Source organism: Balaenoptera borealis (genome assembly GCF_965194805.1).
Source record: "Balaenoptera borealis genome assembly, chromosome: 20".
In the NCBI taxonomy this organism is placed as follows: domain Eukaryota; kingdom Metazoa; phylum Chordata; class Mammalia; order Artiodactyla; family Balaenopteridae; genus Balaenoptera; species Balaenoptera borealis.
The window spans coordinates 45,193,669-45,219,402 of record NC_138879.1 but is presented as its reverse complement, the minus strand read 5'-3'; the positions used below and the strand labels follow the sequence as shown (position 1 = coordinate 45,219,402).

Here is a 25,734-nt window from a genome sequence, read left to right as displayed (position 1 = left end):
GACCCTCAGTTCTGCAACATCATGACTTTGTCCCTGAGTCCCTGTGCCCTTGGCAAATCACCCCAACTTCTCTGGGCTTGGTCTACTCCTGCCGAGTGTGGTCGAAGGGACGTCGCATGCCAGAAGGCGGGGTCTGCCCAGAGGCCCTTCCCTGCCCCAGACCAGGTGCTTACCTGGTTCCTGAGTCAGCCCTGGGATCTTGGAGGGCATGATGAACAAAATTACAGCGATTAAGATGGCTACTGTCCCATCGGATGGCATGCTGCGGGCGGGGCAGGGAGGGCAGGCTTAGCGGCTTAGGGCTGCTCAGGGTCACAGGATGGAGGGGTGCTGGAGAGGAACCCCTCCCACAGATGTGCCCACCTCTCCTGGTAAGTTCCCCCCACCTCAACCCAGCGTTACCTCCTGTTCTGTGTTGGGGGCCCTGCTCCCTTCCCTCCTCCTGGAAGTATTCCTCCTCCCCACGATGCTCACCTTTTCCCATCCTCATCGGAAAAAACCAGGTTACCCCAGCCGGTGAAAAAGCCTGGCTCCCGAGTGAACCAGAGCACCACCAATAAGACGAAGAGGGTGCTGACAGCCTTTTCTGCAAAGGTCATGGGGCCCAGCAGCTTGTGCTCTCTCCGGATGACTTCGAAGGCTGCTCGCTCTCGCTCCCTCATCTCGTCCCCCAAGCCACAGTTCTTCCGGAAGCTGCAGGTAGAGGAGGGGACAGCTCGTAAGGGCACCACGCCAGGCAGGGGAGCAAGGGGCTCTGATTGCCTGTGGTTTTGTTGTTGTCGTTTTGGCCACGCCACGCGGCTTGCGGGATCTTAGTTCCCAGGCCAGGGAGTGAACCAAGGGCCACAGCAGTGAAAGTGCTGAGTCCCAACCATTGGACTGCCAGGGAACTGCCATGAGTTGTAAAGGTTCCCAAGGTTCTGGAAGAAAAGCAGAAGACTCTGGGGTGTCCTGGCTCTTATTTAGCAGAGGGGAGGCTGAGGATAGGGGATTGGGTTTCCCTGTGCTTGGCCCTCTGTCCTTCCAGGAATTCTCTTGTGCTGAGCCCTCCCTCGCCCAGAGTGAGGAGGCCCTAGAGGCCTAGACCCCAGGCCTCCTTCTGGCCCTGACTCATCACTCCCCGCCTCCAATAGCCTTTCAGGAAATCCTCCCTTCCCTCTCTTACCGCTCTGGGCATCCTCTGCCAGCCTGGGCCCCACCCACACTGTCCTCTGAGGCACGGAAGTCTGCAGCCCACCTCCATGTGCTTAACTCACTTTGACTTTTAACTTTTCACTTGGGCAAACCTCAACTCCCCTGCTGGACTTGTGAGTTCCTCAAGGGAAAAACCATGCTTCACACATCTTTGAATCCTTTATGTAGCTGGTCTCTTCGACTAACACTTTGCTTTGTACCATCCCCAACCTCAGTCCAGCCTCCTTGCACCTGCCCAAGCAATTTTACAGCAACGATGCTTAAAAACTCTCAATGGCTCCCCACTGCCTGGGCAGGATGGACAAATAACAACTTATACCACAATAACAGTCATACCACCACACTTAGCCTGTACTATAGCAGACATCACTAATCAATCCCAGACTTGATTCCAACTGAGCTCCAGCAGGGTCTCACATGATTTTCAACTCAGAGCTCTAGTGACTACTAGTAATCAAGGGCTGGAAGTAGGAATAAAACCTCTTTACTACTCTTGGCCTCAAGAACAAGGTCCATACTCTTTATGTGGCACATGAGATTCCCCATAATCTTCCCCTGCCTACTTCTCCAGCTTCATATGCTGATACTCTTTTTCCCTCTTTGCGTTTCAGCCACACAGAACTAGAGTTCACCCAAACCCAGCATGCTCTTTCTTGCCTCTGTACCTTTGTACAAGCTCTTCCTGCTGCTGGAATGACTTTACCTCGTTCTCTACCTGACTGACTTCTAACTCTACAAGATTCAGTTCAGGCATCATCTCTGCCAGGGGACTTCTGGAATCTTCACTATCCTGGGCTGTGCTCCCACAGCACCCGGGCTTCCCTCTGTCACTGCTCCTACCTTATCATCACCCATTAGATGGTGAGCTCCAAGGACAGGGACTGTCTAATGCTTCTAGTGTTCTCAGTGCCTAGCAGAGGGCCAGGCACACAGTAGGAGCACAACAAGGACTTTTGTAACTGACCAGGCTCACAGCGTGTGCTTCTTAAGCACCTGCCAAAGGACTGGGGATTGTTATGGAATGGGACCTGGCCTGGGCATCAGGAGATCTGGTTTTCAATCCCAGCACTGACACATCTAGTTGTGTACCATGTCTTGAACCTCAGTTTGCTCATCTGATAGATGGGCTAATACTCTCCAAACAGTAATTCCCTCAAATGGGGGGGCCAAGTGCACAGCAGGGCCTTGGGAGGGAGAGGCCTTCTCACCGGGATGGTGATTATGCCCTTTTCCGCAGGGCTACCTGGGTACCCAACTGGAAGCTCCTAGAGGGTAAGGGCAGGCACCTGGGCAGCTCTTACCCACTCCACCACTTACTTGAAGCCTAAGAAGAGGAACTGCAGCCACACCCAGGAAAGCAGCAGCAAGATGACCATGGTGGGGAAGGCAAAGGCAAACCAGGAGGCGAAGTTCACCACGTTGTCATTTTCGGGGAAGATCCTGAAGAGGGATTCAGGCTGCTGTGTGACACTGCCCGGTGACCAGCCTGCTCCATTTGCCCCCCCCCCCAGTCAGAATGCAGACCCCCTCCCACTCGGTCACTCACGAGTTGACCTGGCCTTGCAGCACCAGGTTTGTTGTGGTGCCAGTCAGGGTGGCGATGCCCCCGATGCTGGCCGAGTAGCACACACACAGGCTCATGCCCCGGGTGAAGCGGAGCTGCTCCTCGTCCTGCTGTGCCTTGGGCTCCGAAGGAACAGGCGGGGCAGGGCCGTCCTGCTTGTTGTCTGGGAACAAGGGAGAGCTCAGGTTGGGGATGGGCGCAGGGCCAGTTCTGGGGAGCCTGGTGGGGGCTCCAGGGCCTCTGGGGCACCTTGTCCCTGAGCAGCCTAGACCCAGGCTGGGGGGAGGGCAGAGGCTGCCTCCAGGTCTGCAAGGGCCAGCACTCCCTGGAGTCTCAGGCCGGAGTGACCCCCCAGTCACCACCTGGCCCAACCCCTCTTTTGAGAGAGGGAAACTGAGGCACAGAGAAGGGAAGAAGACTGTCCGAACCACACAGGAAGAGTGGAGCCTGGGCCCCTGACAGCCCACCCAGGCTTCCGCTCTCGGCTTGCCAGGGTGACCTAGCATCTTGGTTTGCCCAGGACTGAGGGAATTCCCAGCCTGTGGGACTTTTCATTTCAAAACCAGGAAAATCCCAGGCAAACCAGGACACGTTGGTCACTGAACTTCTTGCTTCCCTCTCCTCTCCCTAAACGTGCCAGGATGACTGCTCCTATCATGGGCATCGTCTCAGACCCTCCTCAAGAACTGAGGGTTTGGGGTCAGGGCCTGGCGTCACCTTTCTCATCAAGCTTGGTCTCTTCCTTCTGGGGACTCGGTTCCTGGAGTTCGAAGGCGGGGTTGTTCTCGCCCTCCTCAACATCCTTGCCCTTGGGCACCTTGTGCAGCTGCTCCAGAACGGCGTGGGCGATGGGCACCATCATGGCCGTGGTGGCCGTGTTGCTGATCCACATGGACAAGAAGGCCGTGACCACCATGAAGCCCAGGATCAGCCTGGCGACGGGCAGACAGACACGCTGGTGTTCCAGCATCCCTTCAAGGCCTGGGTGCCCAGAACACCGCCACCCCAGGTCCTCCAGACTTGGTTTGTGGGAACTCACAGGGAGGGCCGCACCCCGATGATGAGGAGCACGCGGAGGGCGATGCGCTTGTGTAGATTCCAGTGCTCCACGGCGAGGGCCACGAGCATCCCCCCGATGAATAGGATGTTGGTGTCCTTAAGGTACTCAGTGCTGACCTGGCAGGTGGGGACAGTTGAGAAGGAGGAAGGGGTCCCCCCGTGCCTCTGGGCTTACAGGGTGCCGACACTGATATTCCCGCAAACAGAGGTTGGTCCCCTGGGCTCTTGGACCCAGATGGAAATGGTCTTTGGATCATCTGCCATTTAATATTAACCAGTTTCCTCTCTTCCTGCCAAACTCGTTCTTTCTCCCCTCAGGAATGACTGAGAGATCATCTAACCTGAATCCACTCCCGTGGCAAGCCATTGACTGGGAGATAAAGCATTTAATGCTCTTTCTAGAAACTAACGCAGCAGTTCTCAGTGTGGTCCCTGGGCCAGCATCATCAACAACCTGGAACTTGCTAGAAATGAAATGCTTAGACCCTGCTCCAGATCTACTGAGTCAGAAACTCTGGGGCAGAGCCAGCAATGTGTTTAACTAGTTCCGCAGGTGATCCTGATGCACGCTCAAGTTTCAGAGCCACTGAACTAGAAGGACACAAACTCTTTAGCTGGCTATCAAGGCCCCCTTTTCCTTCCCTCATCTAGGCCTGGTTGCTCCCACTTTGAATTAACTCTTGGCACCAACCATGCACCCGGCATTTCTAGAATGCCTTCCCCCCCGGTCTTCTAGTTGACTCCTCCCCCAGTGCTCCCTAACCTGCCAAGCAGAGGCAGGGACCCCTCTTCCATGTGCCCTGTCTGTGATGAGGCTTCCCCCGTCATCAGCGTCCTAGGGCAGACCCCCCTCCATCCCTGGGAGCACGTCTTCCTGTGGGTGGGGAGGCTTACCACGGAGGCACCCATTATGCCCATCATGGGGAACATGACGGTGGGGAGGAAGGCGGTGATAGCCAGGGGCAGAGCCTCGGTGCACCAGAGGAGCGCCATGAGGATGATGGTGTAGGCACAGTAGGCTTCCTGCAGGTGGTAGGGGAACAGCAAAGCTGTTGGAGGGGGCAGGCCTGTGTCCCAGAGTCATGTCACCTCCTGTCCCCAGAGAAAGCAGGCCATTTGTAACAGTGTGGGGAGAGCCTGTGAAACTCACAGGCCTTGATTCCTGAGCCCAAGGTTCCATTTAAAAATAGAAATAGAAAACAAAGCAAAGCACTCACCACCTTGTCTTTAACCTTGGGGGGCCTAGACATTATAATCCAGTCCCCCTGGGGACTGCAGGGGGCTCAGGTGAGGATCCTTACATGAGATGGGGGCTCATCTAGATGAAACTGGGGCCTGGGAAATGTGGATCCCTGCCTGGCACCCTGGCCTTCCCTGCTTTATCAAGAGCCTGTAAGAATATATTTATTTGTATGACGATTTAAGTAGTATTTGTTCCTTCTGCTAGGAGGTGAGTTACATGAAGACAGAGTCAATTTTGTATCTGGATCCTTGGAGCTCAGGACCCAGGAGGCTTCAGAGCAAATCTTTTCTGAATGAATAAACCACTGAAAAGTTTTAGGAATGGTGGGGTCTCCTTCCTAGTAATCCTGGCATGACCACTGTTTCATATAACTCCCCCATCCCCGCGTTGTGCGGGGAATTGTGGAGTAAACTCTGAGTCATAGTCTTGTGAGTCTTGGGGTACCAGAGACGCCCCCCCTTTCCCTCATGAGGCTCCCGAAGCTAGAAAGGCCTGACCTCAGGCCTGGGAGGGGACCTGGAGCAGGAATGAAGTCAGACAACCCCAGATGTCAGGGGCCCACCCTCCTTGACAGAGCCTCTCCGCAGGCCTGGGGAGGGGGGGACAGGGGAATCATTAGCCAGAAGGAAGCCTCCAGGGAAGGGGGCGCCTGGCATTCGAGCCTCCTCGGGGCACCTGCCCACTCTTTGTTTGCCAAAGGAAGAGGCTGCCTGCTGGGACTATGGGCTGGGGGCTCCTCCTCTCTTACCTGTCTCAACTGCCCTGCCCCTCTTGCTTTCTCCACCTGGTACAGGCTGGGCTCACCCCTTATACCTCATGTTGTTAGTACCCTGAAGCTTGAAGGAAGGTCTTGGGGAGACGAAGCTGCTGTTTACTGAGTAACTCTTAGGAGCTGGGTGTTTTCACGTTTGTAGTTACAGCCATGGATGAGTGTGGTGGTCTTATGTTATAGATGACCTCCAGAAGGTATGTGGCTTGCTCAAGGTCACAGAACTAGGGAGTGGCAGAGCCAGGCTGGAACCCAGGCAAGGTGTGCAGGACTGCATAATTCTAAGAGCACTCCCCGAGTAGTCTACATCAGTGGCATCCTGGGGGGTGGTGTGGCGCCCAGCCTGCCCAGCCAAGTCTGTCTGATGCCAGGCTCACTTTCTTTCCATGAAACTTCCACCACCTTTCTCACCCTGGACATGAACTCATTGGCACAAGGGGTGGGGCCACCTTGATCCTTGAGCAGAGACCCACCCCTCCTCCTCCCCCAGCAGGCGGTAGATTCTGCTGAAGCTGCTGTTTCTTCAACCATTTTCTCACCTGCAGTGTGCACAGCCTGTTACCCATCTTCCCCTGGGGCTAAGGGCAAGCCAGCCCTCTGGACCCTGGTGTGCCCCCCATGCCCTCACCCCACAGAATTCTCTGGCCAGAGACAAGGAGGGAGGCTGGGCCGGATGACTTTGCTGATTCAAGAAGAAAGCTCTGCTAATAACGACAGCAGAAGTGTCGTTAAGGACTACTCTATGCCAGGCGTGGTGCTCTATGCACTCCAGGTGGTTTTTAATCACATTTAGTTGCTCTGTGAGGTAATGACTATTGTTCCCATTTCATGGATGAAGAAACAAAGGTGCAAATAAATTAAGTAAATGTCTCAAAGTCACACAAATCAGCGAAGAATCCAGGCCATCTGGTTCTTGAGCCCCAGCTTTTTGCCTTCTACCCTGAGCTTGCTCCCGTGCTACTGGAGGGTGTCCCCCAGCCTCAGGTGCGCTGTGACCAGCGGGGTGTACGGGAGTGAGTTAGGGCTCTGGATCCAAATGGAATTGTCTTCGCTGGGGCCTGCCACTTCCTGTTGCCCGGCTCTGGGCAAGTTCCTTCACTTCTGGGTCCCCAGCTGCACCCTCCAAAGAGAGCTGTGAGCACCAGCGTGTTGAATCTATGGCTCCTCTACTCCTTTACAACTTCCCTGTGTCCCTCTCCGTGTCTGTCCGTCTGTCTCTGGATCAAAACCCAAAACCACTTTCAAAGTTCCATTCAGAAGCTTTCTCTGGCCCTGGTGGCTCTGGCCCCGTGTCCCATCCCACCCTCCTGGGTAGTCGGTCCAACTGTAGAGTTAGTCGGTCCATAACTCGCTGACCTGCTCTTCCTGGTTCATGGGGCTCTTAAATGGGGCGTGGAATACCCAGGATTCATGAAGTTGGATGGGAAAACAATTTCATCTTTTAGCTAACATCTAACTAAGGTTATGAACAGAGGCAACAGAACCATATAGCTGTTGTTTTGTGTGTGTGTTGTGGCGGGGGGGAAGGGGGGGTGCCTTGCTGTGCAGCTTGCGGGATCTTAGTTCCCCGAGTGGGAATCGAACCCGGGCCCGCAGCAGTGAAAGTGTGCCGAGTCCTAATCACTGGACCACCAGGGAATTCCCAAAACCATATAGCTGTTAACGGTGCTATGGGCGATTTTGTCACAGATATTTGATTGTGGCTGTCAGCTGTTAGGTACCTGCACAGATTAGTGGTTGCAATGGACCCAAAATATATCTCAAAATATTGTTTACATCCATCACTATTTTGAAATTATGGTAGTTATTATACCAACACTAGATCTTATTTAATGCTTTAATAAGGAAGCACCTGTATTTCTGAATTGCAATTAATTTTTTCATATTTTTCTAACTATTTCAAAATGGTTGGTTTCCTTTGTCATCCTATACATTTTATTTTGTGCATTTCAGAGCAGTATTCTGAGAAGGGCCCACAGTCTTCACCAGACAGCCAGTGGCATTCATGGCTCAGAAATGGGAACAGAACCTGGGGGATCCTTTCTCCTTGGCCCCGCAATGTGTCTGATTCCACGATCTGTATCCCCAGTGTTAGAAGTGGGAAGTCGGGAATCAGACCTGGGCTCCAGGGCCGCCTTATACTCTCTGCCTTGTTGCTCAGCTCAACGCATCTTGGGCTGGCCAAGCTCAGCTGGTGGCCTATGGCATGGGACCCAACTGGCTTACTCCCCAGTCATGCTACATTGCACGACTCCATATGCCATTGGCACAGGGCACAGCCTGCACCCTGTCTGAGGCAGCCCCTCCTGGAGCTCAGATACCAGCAGGGAAGAGTTTTCTCTTGGCGGCTAATGCTCTTCTTTCTACCTCTGTCAGTATGTCCTCCTTCTGCAGGCCAGCAGGCTAGTTGTTCCCCAGCTGTTCCTTGGCTGTAGAATGTACTCCTTTCTCAGCCTGGGCTCTGGAGGACAGGGGTCAACTTTCTTTCACCTCCCTGTCTCTAGCCCCTCCCTCTTTTGCTGGTGCTGGCCTGGGTCTATAAATCCTTCCTTCCCACTTGGGTCCCTGGCCCTGCTGTGCCAGGAAACTACCGTGGTCAGATCCCCATTCCTCTCTCCCCCGAGGCTGTCCCTGCTATTGAGGGGCAGGCACTGGGCCTCCTGCCTGCTCATCAGGCTTTCACTGGACAAATAACCTCTCTGCTCCAGGTCTCCAGTCCTGCTGGTTCAACACCTCCAATGCTCCCCTTTACTTCTCTCCAGCTCTGGGCCAATAGCCTGGTCCAAGCCCCTGCATCTGTTACCAAGATTTCTGCAAGCGCTTCCTTATTCACCTCGTAGCTTCCTCTTTTGCCCCTGAAATCTCTTCTTGCTGTAGCCAGAGTGATCTTGAGGCACAAAACTGTTTAATCCACACCCTGCCCCTCAACACACACACACACACACACACACACACACACACACACACACACACACACACACACACACCTCAAAGCAGCTCAAATCCCTGCAGGCTTTCCCACTGCTCTTAGGAAAATTTGGGGGCTGGTCTGTGCCTCTCCTCGTTGCTCTCTCTGGTGCAGCCACAGTGGCCCTCTTCCAGTTTCTCAAACGCTCCATCTTCCCTGTAGCCACAGGGCATTTGTATCTAATCTCCTCTCTTCCCTCCCCACTTTGCTCACCTGATGTCTACTCATTCTTGAGATCTTAACTCAAATATTCCTTTTCCAGGGAAGCCTCCGTGGGTTTCAGGAGTATAGTCCCCATTTTTCACAGCCTATGCCCCTGTACCTCTTCTGCAGAGCACTCATCACGGTCTGTAGTTAAACATTTGCTTTCACGAATTTCTCATGATGAATATCAACCTTTGTCGCCAGACCATACTCTCCAGGGAGCAGGGTCTGGGTCTGTTTCTGCTCACACCAGCAGGGTGCCTGGCACCTCTACGGAGCTGACACTGGATAAATGAGTGAAGGAATGTCAGACACTGGGGTACAGACATGAATCAGAACTGGCCCCGGCCTTCAGGGGGTCTGAGTGCCCTGTGTGGGCTGGTCCGTAGTCACGGCGGGCTGCCTGGTAAAGCCAACAATGAAGAGAAGAGATAAAGCCTCAGATGGCTTCCAAACCCCAAGGCTGGCAACTTTCTTCTTTTGTGATAGGAAACAAGGGTCAGAGGTCAGAAAACCTGAGTGCCCAGGCCCAGCTTTATTGCCGCATGTCCTTGGGCAAGCTATTTAACCTCTCTCAGCTTTGGGTTTTTTTTTTTTTTGATAAGAAATATTGAGCATTTCCAACTATACACACATTACTGTCTTTTATGCAGGGTCCTTTTCTACAAATGAGAATAAGAGAAACACCCTCCTTGCTGGGTTATTGTGAGGATGAGGGGTGTGACTGCGAAGGTCTAAGCTGTAAAGGAGTGTAGATGGCAGTGAGCCGATGGCTGGGTTGGCCTTGGCACAGAAACCTGCTCCCGGGCTGCTGGGGAACCAGGGTGGATGCGTGACATACAGATGAAGATGGTGGTGTCAGGGAATCCAGGGTAGACTCTGGACACTGGGTGTGGGCAGGGTGGGGACCTGTGGGCATCACGGCCTTTACCTGTTACGGGCACAGAGCAGCCTGTGGCCATTGGGCAGCAGCGAAAACGCCCACAGTCTCAAAGGTGTCACATTTTATTCGTCCTGGCGATTGAAGGTTAGCCCCGGGGGGGGGCTACTCCCACTGCCCCTCTGCACCTGGCAAGTAGGGATGCTGCTGCGAAGTGAGGCAAGGCCCTGGGTGGCAGCCAGCACCACTGCAAAGGAGAGACCAGAGAATGGGGTCCCAGAGAAGGGGCCCCTTCTCCGAGCCTCCCTCCATCTGGGCTGAGGAAGGCTTCCAGAGAGGGCACACTGAGCGGGTACTGAGGGATGAATAGGAGTTCTGTGGGTGGTCAAAAGGTGTTAGCGTGAGGGAGTAAGCACAGAGGGAACGGAATGAGGCATAAAAGATCAAGATACATTCTTGTGGAGTAAGTGATGTAATGCTCGGAAAGAGCCTCACCTGCCTGCCGTGAGAGGAATCTAGGACTTTATCTGGAAGACAAAGGTGAAAACGGGAGGCCCTTGAAGGATTGTAAACCAAGAGGGTGACACGGTCAGGTGAGGGTTTCTATTAAAAGATTACGCTGATGCTGCCATATGTGTTTTTTTAAAATGTGTCCACAGGTGTTTGTATACCCATAGGAAAATCTCTGATTCGGGGATTCTTACCCTTTTTTGGTACCAGGATTCCCTTGGCAGCCTGATGAAGCCTTCCAATTCCTTCTTAGAATAATGTTTTTAAATGCATTAAATAAAATGCACAGGATTACAAAGGAAACCAATTATATCAAAATACAGTTATTAAAATATGAAAAAATGGGTAAGATAGTGATATAATGTGACTCTTTCTTAACTACTAAGCTCTTCACTGGCTAATGGCTACTGTCATTTCAAAGTCATGGTTAACATAATATGTCAAGGGATTGGCAACAGCTCTCAGACGATTTGAAAATATCTCTGATTCCTACTGGTGGCAAAGTCAAAAATATCGCTCTTTACTATCGCGGTTTGTTGTCTACATTCATCACAGAAGGAAATGTTTCACTCTTTTGTGCTGTTCGACTTTGTGCAATGTGCATGTGTCACCTAATTAAATAAATCAGTCACCTCAAGATGAAAATAGGGGGCTTACACCTGCGATAATGTGGCAGGTGGATTGGCAGACATAGAAGCTGGGAGGTGACAGGTGGCCATGCTGGGATATCCAGTGGGGAGACGACAGGGGCTCAGAGAAGTCATGGCAGTAAAGATGGAGAGAGAGGACAGACTCCAGAGATGTTAGGAGACGGAAGACAGAGGGTTTGAGTGATGGCTGCTGGGGCGGGTGGGCGGAGGAAAGCTCCAGGTGCCTTTCCTGAGTGTCTAGGTGCGTAGTGACCCCAAGGAGAGGAGCCATGTGACAGGACTTGGGGAAGAAGGTGCAGAGTGGTCTGGGTGTGTGTGTGTGTGTGTGTGTGTGTGTGTGTGTGTGTGTGTGTGTGATATTCATTCCAGGAATAATAGGCCCATCCAAATGCCGAATACCTTTGAGAGACTAAACATAAAAGGCGACAATGGCCAGTCCATACGCAAATATATGTCCTACAATCTCTGCAGCAAACAGCCCTGTAGCCAAACCACCACCTCCCTAGCAACTGACCCCAAATGGGCAGGATTTGCTCAATGACTGCCAGCCTCCTTAATTTTCGATCCCCACTCGCTACCTCCACTTCCAACTCAGGACTAATCAGCGAAAGGCAAATGTGCTCTCGTAACAATCAGAGAGGATACCCCACTTCTAATTAGCCCCCCTCCAGCTTCCCCCTGCCAACAACCTCCAGTCAGTGCACACCTGAAGCCTTCCCTCTTTCCATTCTAAAGCGTCCCCACCCCCTGCCTTTGAGGCTCTGCCGAAAGCAAGGATGGAGGCTGATTCCCTTCCTAGCCTCGCCTGATCTCATTTGAGTGATCTTTGTTTACTTCTGCACCTTAACGTGAATGCGTTTGTTGCATCATCTTCTGCTTTAAGAGGCCAAAGGGGAAAACAATGGGTCTGAGTGTCAGAGAAAACAAAAGTGCGGGGGAGAGTCCTGACATCACAGTTTGGGCCAGGACCAGGGCCAGGCCCGCCTGTGTCCCCTAAAGAGCAAACCAGCAGGCGGGAGTTGATGAGAGAAGCGTTCCCGCACTCCTGTGCATCTGAGCCCTACAACTGCCCTGGGCCCTGCTGCTGAATTCCGTTCAGGAAACCGTACTGCTAAAGAGTCTCCTTTGCTTTCCCATTCTTGACCTTCACCTAGCAGGTGCTGGAAGTGTGGACATGATTTGGTTATCTGGGGGTGAAGTTCGAGTTGGGGAACCTTCTCTCTCTTCTCCAGGGATCTCCCTGGATTTGGAGGCTGGCCCCTACTCCCAGGACCTTCAGAGGCCAGAAAACCAGACTTCACGCGGTCCAGTGCTGATCGAGGCCACACTTAGGGACCACACCTCACTGCCCTGGGGGTGTTGACCAGACACACCCCGCGTTCCTGTTTCATTGGTGGGAACACCAAGGCCCTCATGAACAGGAGAAGTAGTCTATGGAAATAAGTCAGGCATCTACACGATGCCCGAAACACTGTGTTGTGTTTTCCGGGGGCCCGGAATTCAGACAAGGGGCAGAGGGTTCAGGGAAGCATTGTTTATCAGGGAAGATAGAGGCAGGCCCCGGAAGCGAGGTCCAAATTCCTTGCACAGTTTTCATGCCCGTAATCCTGGTCTGTCTTTGGGGTTCAGGAATAGCTTGCAGTAAGGGTATTTTAGTCACACAGATTTTAAAGTGCATGTGCACACACACACCTACTGTTCTTATATCCTAGGAATGCAGGGGATTCAGAGTAAGAAATCCTGCCCTCTGTTCTTACTGTAAATACAGTCTGGATTTCAGCTAAGCTCTGTTCCGGCGAACATGACACCACGGGCAGATAGTTTTCACAGATGATTCTTTTGGGTCCTGGGAGGTATTTGCATTTTCGACTCTAACTTACTAGCTCTTTGACCTCTGAGTAAGTATTTATCCCTCGTGACCCTCAGTATAAAATCCTCACTCCTTCCCCGACGTTATAGGGCTGACATTGGCTGGCCTCTCCCTACCTCTCTAAACTTAACCTCAGTCATCTTCTGCTCGCTCAGGTCCACATGCCGTGCCGGCCTCATTTATCCCTCCACCTTGCCAAGCTCACCCCTGGCCTTGGGTTTTGCACTACGTGTTCTGCCTAGACGGCTCTTGGCCCAGAGCTGTGCTTGGCTGGCTCTTACTTGCCAGTCAGGTCCTAGGGGAAATATCAGCACCCCAGGAGGCCTTCTCTGATCACCGCATCTACAGCAGCCCCTCCCCAAGCCATAGTCACGGCCTGCTGTATGGTTTTCACTGCATGGACAGTATATGCTTTTTGTGTGTCCCTCCACACACCCCCGCACCCCCAGGATCGCAAATTCCCCTGAATCCTACCTCCCACCCTCTGCACCTAAACTGTACCTGTCACACGATACTTGTTCCCTAATAAATGAATGAGTGGATGAGTGAATGAGTAGATGTAAGGTTTCTGGCACACCGATGGTGCTTCTTTGGTATCTGGTTGCAGGGTTGGGGAAGCACTGAGAAGACTTCAGGCCTCACTGGCCCCCAACCACTGGGACCCCCCAGTGGGCGATGGGCATTTCTAGGATTCTGTTGCTGACTCCTCAAACACTCCTTACTATTTCCAATCCCCACGCCTTTGCTCCTGCCATTCCCTTCACCTGGCCTGCCCTCTACTGATGCCTCTGACTGTTGAAATCTCGCTCAGCCTTCAAGGCCCAACTCAGATTCTCCCTTAACTCAGTTGGAAGGATTTTCTCCCTCCCCTGAGCTCCTGCAGACTTCTGGCTATACTCCGTGTGGCATGAACACGTGGTCCTCTAGATTGAAAGCAACTTGAGGACAGAACATCTGTATTCCTTTTTGGTAACCCCCAGCACAGAGCAAGAGCTCGACAGACATCCCAGACTGAACGACAGTGGAAGGATTGGCTGACGGCTGGATGGACATGACGGTAGATGGCTCAAGTGGTGACTCTGCATCCTTAGACAGCCTTAGCCAAGGCCAGATTCCAGTCCAGACTTTGCCTTTTTCTAGCTGGGACTTGAGGCAAATTCCTTTATCACTCTGGGCCTCAATTTACATGTCTGTAAAATGGAGACAACAGTAGTAACCTCACAGTAACTCAGAGGTTATTGCGAGAAATAAATGGGTTAGTGTTTTGAAGTGCTTGGTACAATGACTAGCACACAAAAAAATACTGAAGAAATGTCAACAAGTATTATGTGGACACAGGTGTGAGCCTAGTCTGGGCCTCCTCTTTCCCGCTTCAGGGCCCAGGGGCATGGAGGTAAGCTCGGGACCCACTGCAGAGAGCAGGGACTCAGCAGAAAGTCACAACGGGGCCCTCTTTGCCCACACTCATTCATTTGACAAATATTTGTTGAACACCTACTATGTGCCAGGTACTGGGGGTTCTGCATGGAAAAAGACAAAGTCCCTGCCTTCACGGAGCCTACATTCTAATGTAGGGGGGGTCAGAGAATAAATAGAAAATAAAGGAATACATCATTTCAGAGAGCGAAAGCCCTTTAAATAACAGGTGTTTGTAATAAAGAATGACTGGTGCTGCTCAGAGAAGCCTTTTCTGAGGAGGTGGATTTCAGCTGACATGTAAGAAGTGAGAGGGAGGCCTCTGGGAGAAGAACATTGCAGGCAGGAAGATGAGCAATTTGAGGAAGAGAGAGGCTGGAGAAGAGCAAATAAGAGGTAGGATACGGGGCAGGAGCCCCCGACGACTCGTGGCTACCCTGAGAGGTCTGGATTTTATTTTAAGTTTGACGAGAAGCCTATGTGGGGTTTTAAGCAGGGTAGTGATCTTATGTTTGGAATAGATCATCCTGGAGTTTGGGTGAAGAACGGTCTGGGGACGTAGAGAACAGACTTCTGGTTGCCAAGGGGGAGGTGGAGGTGGGGGAGGGATGGACTGGGAGTTTGGGGTTAGCAGATGCAAACTATTATATAGAGAATGGATAAACCACAAGGTCCTACTGTATACCACAGGGAACTATATTCAATATCCTGTGATAAACCATAATGGAAAAGAATATAAAAAAGAATGTACATATATGTACAACTGAATCACTTTGTTATACAGCAGAAATTAACACAACATTGTAAATCAACTCTACTTCAATAAAAAAAAAAAAGAATGGTCTGGGGAGGAGTAGGGATGGGAGAGAAATGATGGCGGCCAGGACCAGAGTGGAGGTAGTGGAAAGCGATTCCATTCAGTGTATTTTTGGCGAAAACACTGGTCAACAGGACCTGCTGGTGCTTGTGGAAGTGAAGGAAAGAAAGGCATCAGGAATGGCTCTGAGGTGGACGGTTGAACCATATCTTGATGAGTAAGATCACGGGGGGCGTCAGCTGAGATGAGTAATCAGGGTTGTGATCTGGATATGCCAACGTGCACGCTGCGTGAAAGGAAATGTTCGGCGGGGAGGTGTCCAGTGTTAGTTGGATAACACAAGTTTAGAAATTAGAGCTGGGGTTTCAGATTGGGGAATCATCAGCATAGAGATGCTTTTTAAGGCAGGAGACAACAGAAGATCACCTGGGGGAGAGTGAGGATAGGGAGAAGGAGCCAGGAAAAGTGGTCAAAGGTAAAGGAAAACCAGGAGAAGCCAAAAGAAGACAGCATAGCAAAGAGGAGGTGACCAGCTGTGACAAACGCTGCCGAGTGGTTGAGGAAGGCGAGCATGGAACAGGGGTTTGGTGACACGGACGCTGATGGGAACTTGACAAGAGCCCTTGGTAGGTAGAGTCTTGGAGACTGGAGCTGTCTGTCTAAGGAGAGACGGGTAGTGTAGTCAGTCTCTGAGGCCTTTTGTGAGAGAGAGCAGAGAAAGGAGGTATCTGTGGAGGGACTGTGGGACTGCAGGAGGGTTTGTTTGTCTTTTAATGTGAGAGGGATTAGAGCTTGTTTGCATGCTGATGGGAGAGATGAGGCAAAGAGGGAAAAGTTGATGATGCAGGAGAGGAGAGGATAATTACAGGAGCAAAGTCCTTTAGAGGGACTGGTATCCAGGGCCCCAGTGGAGGGGCTGGCTTCCACAGATGGAACCTGGGACAGTTCATCTGAATCAGGACAGGGGAGACAACGTCTGTAGGCGGGAAGCAGGTGGCAGGGAGGGGTACAGCACAGGGAAGACAGGGGCTTCTGACACGTCGCACTCCCACAAGGAGGCCTGGCTTCTCATACTGACTCAGGCTTTCCCGAGTGACCGAGGGCAAGTTTCTAAATCTTTCTGGGCTGTACCTTCTTGGGGAGTAAAATGGGAATCACAGTTCCTGTCTGTCCTTCCTTCCGGGATTAACACACTTGGCTCAGCCTGTCTGGAAACTGATCTGATGGGTCCCTAGCATAGAGATGCCACTGGCTTTGGCATGGGATGAGGGTCATCTCAAAGGTCAGCCAGGCCCTGTCACCTACCAGGAGCTGTGCCACTACCTCCCTAGTTCCTTACCCTTCTGGGATACCTTGAACAAAAATCTTGCCTCGATTTCCCTGTCTGTGACTAAAGGAAGCAAATGGCTCAATGGGCAAGTGAGGGTGGGGCGGTGGGTGTGGGGTGAGGCCAGGGCCAGGATTCGGTCTCAGCCTTCCGGAGGCAGGCAGCACAGGCTTTGTAGCCCGGCCACACCCCCAGCTCTGCCACTGCCTAACTATGCCACTTGCCAGAGGGAGGTTTCCTGTGAAGCTTGGACTTCAAGGCCACCTCCTGGACCTACCCTTCCCAAAGTCCCGTGTTAATTTTAGATTCATAATTTTGTCTTCTTTTACTAACAAGGGGGGCCCCAAAGTGTATACTATCTGACCTCCAGAAAACAGGATCTGCCCTGGGATTTTGGATGACTTGACTTCACTTTCCCCATCTGTAAAATGGGAGTCAGACCTGCCTCATAAGATGGGAGAGAGTGTTCCTGGGTACATGGTACAGGGTATGCAGTGGGGGCTCCAGTAAATGAGAGCCGAAATTATGACTCCTGCTGCTTGCATGGGGGTGGGCAGGAAGCAGTGGCATTTGCCCCTCCATTCAAGGTGTGCAGCTGTATTGCCCACTGTCAGGATCTCCTCGTTCAATTCCCACCCCTCCTCCGCAGGAGACTTAGCTCTTGGGATCACAGGTGAGTGCCTTCTCTTTCTGTTTGTACTCTTAACTGCACAAACTGCCTGAGACCAGCTTCCTCCTAATCCCCTTCCTTCCCTCTCAAGCAGCTAGCCCGGATCATACCCTCCCAATCAACCTCAACTGCTTCCATCTGCACCTCCTTTACGGAGCTGGTTTCCTGCCTCCCAAGGGAGTAGATACCAAGTGCACCTAAGCAATTCACATTGGGCTCCTACTACTGGGTGCCGAACAAAAGCCCCCATTGACCTCTTAGTCCTCAGGCCTCGGGAGGACCAGGAGGTGACAGCCTAGGCTGTCAGGCTAGGAGGGATGAGTGGGTGATGCTGGTCCTGAGGATGCCCAACCCCAGGGCCAGACGGCCCCTCCCCTGCTCCCTTGGAGCTTCTCTGTGCCCAGGACCCCACGTCCTTACCTTAGTTGGGATGAGGATGGGCAGAGGCAGCAGGATAATGGGTAGGAAGAATACAATCAGGTAGAAGCGATAGGCCCACAGGCCCTGCCAGCAGGTGGCCATGGTGTGGATCCACGTGGGCTGCCGGGTCACCCTCCAGATCCAGGGAACTGCAGGACCGACAGTGCAGCAGGTAGGCGGCTAGGCAGGCTTATATAAAGCCGCTGGAGGGTTAACCATTGACCCACCCTGGCAATCAGAGTGTTTTTGGAGTCCGGGAGGTGAGAGTAAGGAAGAGGGATCTGCAGGAAGTGTAAAGATCAGGAAGACTTTGCAAAGAAAAGGAGGAGGGCAAGATCAAGGAATAAAGCCTTCAGTTTCTTTCAAGAAGTTGAGCCCAGAGTTAATTCCTTCTGTGTGTGGGCTACTAAGTGCTGAATATGGAAGGAGCAGGAGAGGGAAGGGTGCCTGGGAAGCCCCACAGCCGGCATCCACAGAGCAAGACCCAGAGCACCCTCCCCAGCCCAGGCCCCCTCTCTCCTCTTACTCCTCCAAAGAGGAGTTCTCTGAGCAGTTTATACAGGGCCTTGGGTGGGGCAGCCCAGCCTCCAGAAACATCCTGCCCTCTGGGGATTTCCAGTCTAGGACTGGGGAAGGGCTGGAGCAAGCCCTTCTCCTTCCAGGTATCAAGGAAACTGTCAGAGCCACTGGAACTGACCAACTCGTATTCACTCTGTGCTGTGTGATGCACTGACAATTATTTTTTTGGCTGCGCTGTGCAGCATGTGGGATCTTAGTTCTCCGACCAGGGCTTGAACCTGCTCCTCCTGCCCTGGAAGTGCGGAGTCTTAACCACTGGACCGCCAGGGAAGCCCTCTGCACTGACTTAATTTGGGAACAGCCACTTCCTTGTTGATGTGTTGATGTATGATAGGTATACAGTAAAGGTTCACTTTTGTAGGTTCTTCCTGGCCCCCACTCCCAACCCCAAGCTCCCATGGAACACTGGCAAAGATTGTTTTATATTTTGGAAACACATTTAATCTCTCCATCCATCCATCCATCCATCCATCCATCCATCCATCCATCCACCAAACAAGTATTTGACACTGATTATATCATCAGCCCTGGACTCGGTGTTAAGGATGCAGAGAGATTAAAATGCTGCTAGTAATAGTTAACATTTGTTCAGCATTCAGTACAAGCTTATTAGTTTACTATTTCATTTACTCTGTACAACCACACCAGGAGTTAGGTGTTACTATTCCATTTTACAGTTGGGGTAACCGAGGCCCCAAGACACAAGCCAGCCAGAATTCAAACATGCTTTAGGAGTGCCCTGGGGAGGTCCAAACCAGTATGGCAACTCCAGGTGAAAGGAAACAGTAGGAGTATTGAGCAAAAGCTCTTGGAAAAGGTGACACCTCAGTGAAGACTTGAAGGTTGAGTCTAACTTGGCCCCAAGGTGACAGAGGTATGACCACAAGCAGCGGCAAGAGTGAGCCAAGACCTGGAGGATGGAGTGTGTGGATATATCTACCCAGAGCCTCTGTCTCTTGCTACCCTCCCACCTCCCCACCCCAAACAGCTCAGAGTAGAAGCTCAATCCATATTTCTGTTGATTATTCAAGTGTGATGATCTGTGTGCCGGGACAAGAAGGCAGGGTGTCTCAGGGAGATGGTTTCAGGAAGTCAACACAGCCTGGGCAAAGATGTGAAAGGAAGAAGGTTCTGAGTGGTTGGAAAGTGGGTGTGTGGGACCAGGTCTGAGAGCTGGTGACCACGTTTCCAGGGAGTACAGCAGCTTGGCCTGGGCGGCGATGCCAATGAGATTCTCCTAGAGCCAATGAGGTCTGTGTGAGACAGACCCCCACCCAACCTTGGCCTGACTTTAGTGCCCTCTGCAGGGTGGGCAGAGAGCTATGCATGGATCCAGGTCAAAGGGCTCCTGGGGCCAGGCTGGGTGGGAAGCTACAGTGCAACAAAACAGACTGCTTCACCCCACCCCAGCCCATCCCCCCCGCCCAGCCCCCATTCAGGCTATTTATGGTCTTTCCACTCCCACGAAGCCAACCTGACACCTGCCCAGGGCAAGGTGAGGAAGAGTCCAGAAGCACGGGGAGAGACAAAGGGTTTCAGAGACTTAAGACATTCTCTGATTTTGTCTCGCCCTTGGAGGAGGCCTCTCCCCTGGCCTGTGGCTCTGGAGGAGCCACAAGGGGAGCAGGGCTGAGCCTCCCCCAGAGGAACAACATCCACTAGGTGTGTAATCTGCTTCCCAGTTTACCCAACTCTCCACACCAACCCTGTGATATAGGCTCAGAGCAGTGAAGTCCCTTGCCAGGGTCACACAGCGTGTGAGCTGAGAGAGAACCTGATTCATATCCAAGACCATCCATGCTCTTTGCCCACCCTCCAGGCCCTGGGCCCCTGTGATGGTGCCGGGACAAAACTCAATTTTTCCAAATTAGATGGCTCCTGTGGGGGAATAGCTCAGTGGTGGAGCATTTGACTGCAAATTAGATGACCACTCTTTCACCGAGACCCCCCGGCTTTGTACGTACAGCCCCTTTCAAAGTCATAGACTCTTGGGACTCTTGCTGACTCTCTTTTGCGGACTGGTGTAGGGGGACTATCACGTCCCCAGCAGCCAGGCCCCATCAGTGACTAATTCGTCTCAAAGGCGGGAAGTCTCCATCTATCACGTGTGTTACAAGAACTTTCCCTTGCCTGGCAATCACAGGCAGGGCCCTCCTCTACCAGGCTTAGTTCAGTTCTCATTTGCCCCATTTCCTTTCCCTTCAGTTAATGCTATAAATAACTATTCTTGTTTCTGTGACCCCTAATGGACCATGAGCAACTCATGGCAGGTGCTGTGACTCTCCTTCTTCAGTCCTTGTCACCCTTTGGGTGACAGGCGTCAGCACTATCTCAGGGAGGAGTGCCCTGTGACCATTGACCCTCCTTGAGAAGTTCATCTGAGAATAGCTGAGGAAGCCCTAAGGTGAGAGGAGATGGTTTCTGGCTCACAAGAACCGGTTTATCCTCAGGAGCAGTTGGCAGATAAGCTGGAGATAGAGCCGGGGCTGAGGCTGTGGCCCAAAGGTGAGGTTTAGGAAGTTCACACCTGGACATGGGAGCCAGACATTCAGACAGAGGCCCCTGAGGAACTGTGTTGAGCAGGTTGGGCCTGGGGCCCACAGGGGTACAACCTAAGTGGACCTGGAAAGACAGGGATGGCTGGACACAGCAGGGAGCCCCAGGAATGATTTGTAAGACCTGAGACTACCCAGCCTGGAGGAGAGAAGACAGGGTGTGAGGGTTGTCTGCTCTGATCTCTTCCCCTGTCTTCCACTGCCTCTCAAACTGGGTCCACTCATTTTGTCTTATACATGTTCACATCCCCCCTCAGCACCTTGCAAGGTGCTTAAACAACCCTACAAGATCCTCTCCTTGCATTCTTCTGCCTCAGCTCTTACCACTCCTTCCTTGGCTCAACTGTTTTCAGATCCTCAACTGCATTTTCTACGATCTCCAGGGAGTTGTCTATGCCCTTGCTTCTCTCAGACACATTCTCCCTGCATCTCTCTCCCCACTTTACTGGTTAAGTCTTGTTAATCTTTCAAGTCTCAGCCTAAAACTAAACTTCCTTTGTGAATTCTTATCACAGAGTGAAAGAGAAAGCAGTTGTAGTTGCACTGCTCCTAAGTTAGTGCTAGAAGACCTTATCACAGCATATATCACACTGCATTTTATTCTCCTGTTAACCTCCCTACATCCCCCACCAGAGTAGGTTCCATGAAGGCAGGGTCTGTCTGTATGGGTGTCCATATGCACCTCTTCAGCCTCTTGAGCTGATACTCAAAAAATACATTTTGAAACAATGGATGGGTAGATGGATGAATAGATGGGTGGATGGATGGATGGGTGAGTAGATGAGATGTCCATAGGATAATTTACAAGGTTCATACCAGAGAGCCAAGCCCTCCTTCCAGCATGTTCTGAAGCTGGTCCCTGGATCTTCAGATAGGACAGACAGAGGTCACTGGTCAGGCAACAAGGCAAAGAAGTGGATGGGTTTTTACCACAATCAAGACTGTAAAGACGAAACTATAACCAAAATGAAAATGCAACCTACTGAATGAGAGAAGATATTTGCCAATGATATGTTGGATAAGGGGTTAATATCCAAAATATATAAAGAACTCTTAGAATTCAATATCAAAAAAACCAAACAACCCAGTTAAAAAATGAGCAGAGGACCTGAATACAGATGGTCAACAGGCACATGAGAAAAGACATACAGATGGTAAACAGGCACAGGAAAACATGCTCAACATCACTAATCATCAGGCAAATGCACATCAAAACCACAATGAGACACCACCTCACACCTGTCAGAATGGCTGTTGCCAAAAAGACAACAGAGCAGTCCCTCCCATTAGAAAACTTGCACAAGCCTCTTAGATAGCCTCATTCAACAGAGGGCAGACAGCAGAAGCAAGAAGAACTACAGTCCTGCAGCCTGTGGAACAAAAACCACATTCACAGTAAGATAGACAAGATGAAAAGGCAGAGGACTATGTATCAGATGAAGGAACAAGATAAAACCCCAGAAAAACAACCAAATGAAGTGGAGATAGGCAACCTTCCAGAAAAATAATTCAGAATAATGATAGTGAAGATGATCCAGGACCTCAGAAAAAGAATGGAGGCAAAGATCGAGAAGATGCAAGAAATGTTTAACAAAGACCTAGAAGAATTAAAGAACAAACAAACAGAGATGAATAATACAATAACTGAAATGAAAACTACACTAGAAGAAATCAATAGCAGAATAACTGAGGCAGAAGAGTGGATAAGTGACCTGGAAGACAGAATGATGGAATTCACAGCTGCGGAACAGAATAAAGAAAAAAGAATGAAAAGAAATGAAGACAGCCTAAGAGACCTCTGGGACAACATTAAACGCACCAACATTCGCATTATAGGGGTCCCAGAAGGAGAAGAGAGAGAGAAAGGACCCGAGAAAATATTTGAAGAGATTATAGTCGAAAACTTCCCTAACATGGGAAAGGAAATAGTCACCCAAGTCCAGGAAGCACAGAGAGCCCCATACAGGATAAACCCAAGGAGAAACACGCCAAGACACATAGTAATCAAAGTGGCAAAAATTAAAGACAAAGAAAAATTACTGAAAGCAGCAAGGGAAAAATGAAAAATAACATACAAGGGAACTCCCATAAGGTTAACAGCTGATTTCTCAGCAGAAACTCTACAAGCCAGAAGGGAGTGGCATGATATACTTAAAGTGATGAAAGGGAAGAACCTACAACCAAGATTACTTTACCCGGCAAGGATCTCATTCAGATTCGATGGAGAAATCAAAAGCTTTACAGACAAGCAAAAGCTAAGAGAATTCAGCACCACCAAACCAGCTCTACAACAAATGCTAAAGGAACTTCTCTAAGTGGGAAACACAAGAGAAGAAAAGGACCTACAAAAACAAACCCAAAACAATTAAGAAAATGGTCATAGGAACATACATATCGATAATTACCTTAAACGTCAACAGATTAAATGCTCCAACCAAAAGACACAGGCTTGCTGAATGGATACAAAAACAAGACCCATATATATGCTGTCTACCAGAGACCCACTTCAGACCTAGGGACACATTCAGACTGAAAGTGAGGGGATGGAAAAAGATATTCCATGCAAATGGAAATCAAAAGAAAGCTGGAGTAGCAATACTCATATCAGATAAAATAGACTTTAAAATAAAGAATGTTACAAGAGACAAGGAAGGACACTACATAATGATCAAGGGATCAATCCAAGAAGAAGATATAACAATTATAAATATATATGCACTCAACATCGGAGCACCTCAATACATAAGGCAACTGCTAACAGCTATAAAAGAGGAAATTGACAGGAACACAATAATAGTGGGGGACTTTAACACCTCACTTACACCAATGGACAGATCATCCAAAGTGAAAATAAATAAGGAAACAGAAGCTTTAAATGACACAACAGACCAGATAGATTTAATGGATATTTATAGGACAGTCCATCCAAAAACAGCAGATTACACTTTCTTCTCAAATGCCAATGGAACATTCTCCAGGATAGATCACATCTTGGGTCACAAATCAAGCCTCAGTAAATTTAAGAAAATTGAAATCATATCAAGCATCTTTTCTGACCACAACACTATGAGATTAGAAATGAATTACAGGGAAAAAAATGTAAAAAACACAAACACGTGGAGGCGAAACAGTACGTTACTAAACAACCAAGAGATCACTGAAGAAATCAAAGAGGAAATGAAAAAATACATAGAGACAAATGACAATGAAAACACGACGATCCAAAACCTATGGGATGCAGCAAAAGCAGTTCTAAGAGGGAAGTTTATAGCTATACAAGCTTACCTCAAAAAACAAGAAAAATCTCAAATAAACAATCTAACCTTACACCTAAAGGAACTAGAGAAAGAAGAACAAACAAAACTCAAAGTTAGCAGAAGGAAAGAAATCATAAAGATCAGAGCAGAAATAAATGAAATAGAAACAAAGAAAACAGTAGCAAAGATCAATAAAACTAAAATCTGGTTCTTTGAGAAGATAAACAAAATTGATAAACCATTAGCCAGACTCATCAAGAAAAAGAGGGAGAGGACTCAAATCAATAAAATTAGAAATGAAAAAGGAGAAGTTACAACAGACACCGCAGTAATACAAAGCATCCTAAGAGACTACTACAAGCAGCTTTATGCCAATAAAATGGACAACCTGGAAGAAATGGACCAATTCTTAGAAAGGTATAACCTTCCAAGACTGAACCAGGAAGAAACAGAAAATATGAACAGACCAATCACAAGTAATGAAATTGAAACTGTGATTAAAAATCTTCCAACAAACAAAAGTCCAGGACCAGATGGCTTCACAGGTGAATTCTATCAAACATTTAGAGACGAGCTAACACCCATCCTTCTCAAACTCTTCCAAAAAATTGCAGAGGAAGGACCACTCCCCAACTCATTCTATGAGGCCACCATCACCCTGATATCAAAACCAGACAAAGATACTACAAAAAAAGAAAATTACAGACCAATATCACTGATGAATATAGATGCAAAAATCCTCAACAAAATACTAGCAAACAGAATCCAACAACACATTAAAAGGATCATACACCATGATCAAGTGGGATTTATCCCAGGAATGCAAGGATTCTTCAATATACGCAAATCAATCAGTGTGACACACCATATTAACAAATTGAAGAATAAAAACCATATGATCATCTCAATAGATGCAGAAAAAGCTTCTGACAAAATTCAACACCCATTTATGACAAAAACTCTCCAGAAAGTGGGCATAGAGGGAACCTACCTCAACATAATAAAGGCCATATATGACAAACCCACAGCAAACATCATTCTCAATGGTGAAAAACTGAAAGCATTTCCTCTAAGATCAGGAACAAGACAAGGATGTCCACTCTCACCACTATTATTCAACATAGTTTTGGAAGTCCTAGCCACGGCAATCAGAGAAGAAAAAGAAATAAAAGGAATACAAATTGGAAAAGAAGATGTTTGCAGATGACATGATACTATACATAGAGAATCCTAAAGATGCCACCAGAAAACTACTAGAGCTAATCAATGAATTTGGTAAAGTTGCAGGATACAAAATTAATGCACAGAAATCTCTAGCATTCCTATACACTAATGATGAAAAATCTGAAAGAGAAATTAAGGAAACACTCCCATTTACCATTGCAAAAAAAAGAATAAAATACCTAGGAATAAACCTACCTAGGGAGACAAAAGACCTGTATGCAGAAAACTATAAGACACTGATGAAAGAAATTAAAGATGATACCAACAGATGGAGAGATATACCATGTTCTTGGATTGGAAGAATCAGTATTGTGAAAATGACTATACTACCCAAAGCAATCTACAGATTCAATGCAATCCCTATAAAATTACCAATGGCATTTTTTACAGAACTAGAACAAATCATCTTAAAATTTGTATGGAGACACAAAAGACCCCGAATAGCCAAAGCAGTCTTGAGGGAAAAAAATGGAGCTGGAGGAATCAGACTCCCTAACTTCAGACTATACTACAAAGCTACAGCAATCAAGACAATATGGTACTGGCACAAAAACAGAA

General features: G+C 49.6%; 1 protein-coding gene across 2 annotated transcripts in view; it reads right to left on the bottom strand.

The window, feature by feature from the left end:
• SLC13A2 (solute carrier family 13 member 2) overlaps positions 1 to 25,734 on the bottom strand; it is a 53,086-nt gene that overhangs the window by 3,560 nt on the left and 23,792 nt on the right. The window contains exons 2-9 of one of the 2 annotated variants that reach the window (XM_082372732.1): positions 17,562 to 17,710; positions 4,712 to 4,840; positions 3,798 to 3,934; positions 3,476 to 3,690; positions 2,741 to 2,921; positions 2,512 to 2,634; positions 475 to 693; positions 174 to 262 (exon numbers count right to left, since the gene is read on the bottom strand). In XM_082372732.1, coding sequence (XP_082228858.1) covers positions 174 to 262; positions 475 to 693; positions 2,512 to 2,634; positions 2,741 to 2,921; positions 3,476 to 3,690; positions 3,798 to 3,934; positions 4,712 to 4,840; positions 17,562 to 17,663 — 1,195 coding nt within the window. In that variant the 5' untranslated portion in view covers positions 17,664 to 17,710. The remainder of the gene's footprint in view (positions 1 to 173; positions 263 to 474; positions 694 to 2,511; positions 2,635 to 2,740; positions 2,922 to 3,475; positions 3,691 to 3,797; positions 3,935 to 4,711; positions 4,841 to 17,561; positions 17,711 to 25,734) is intronic. The other variant, XM_082372733.1, reaches the window with a different exon arrangement.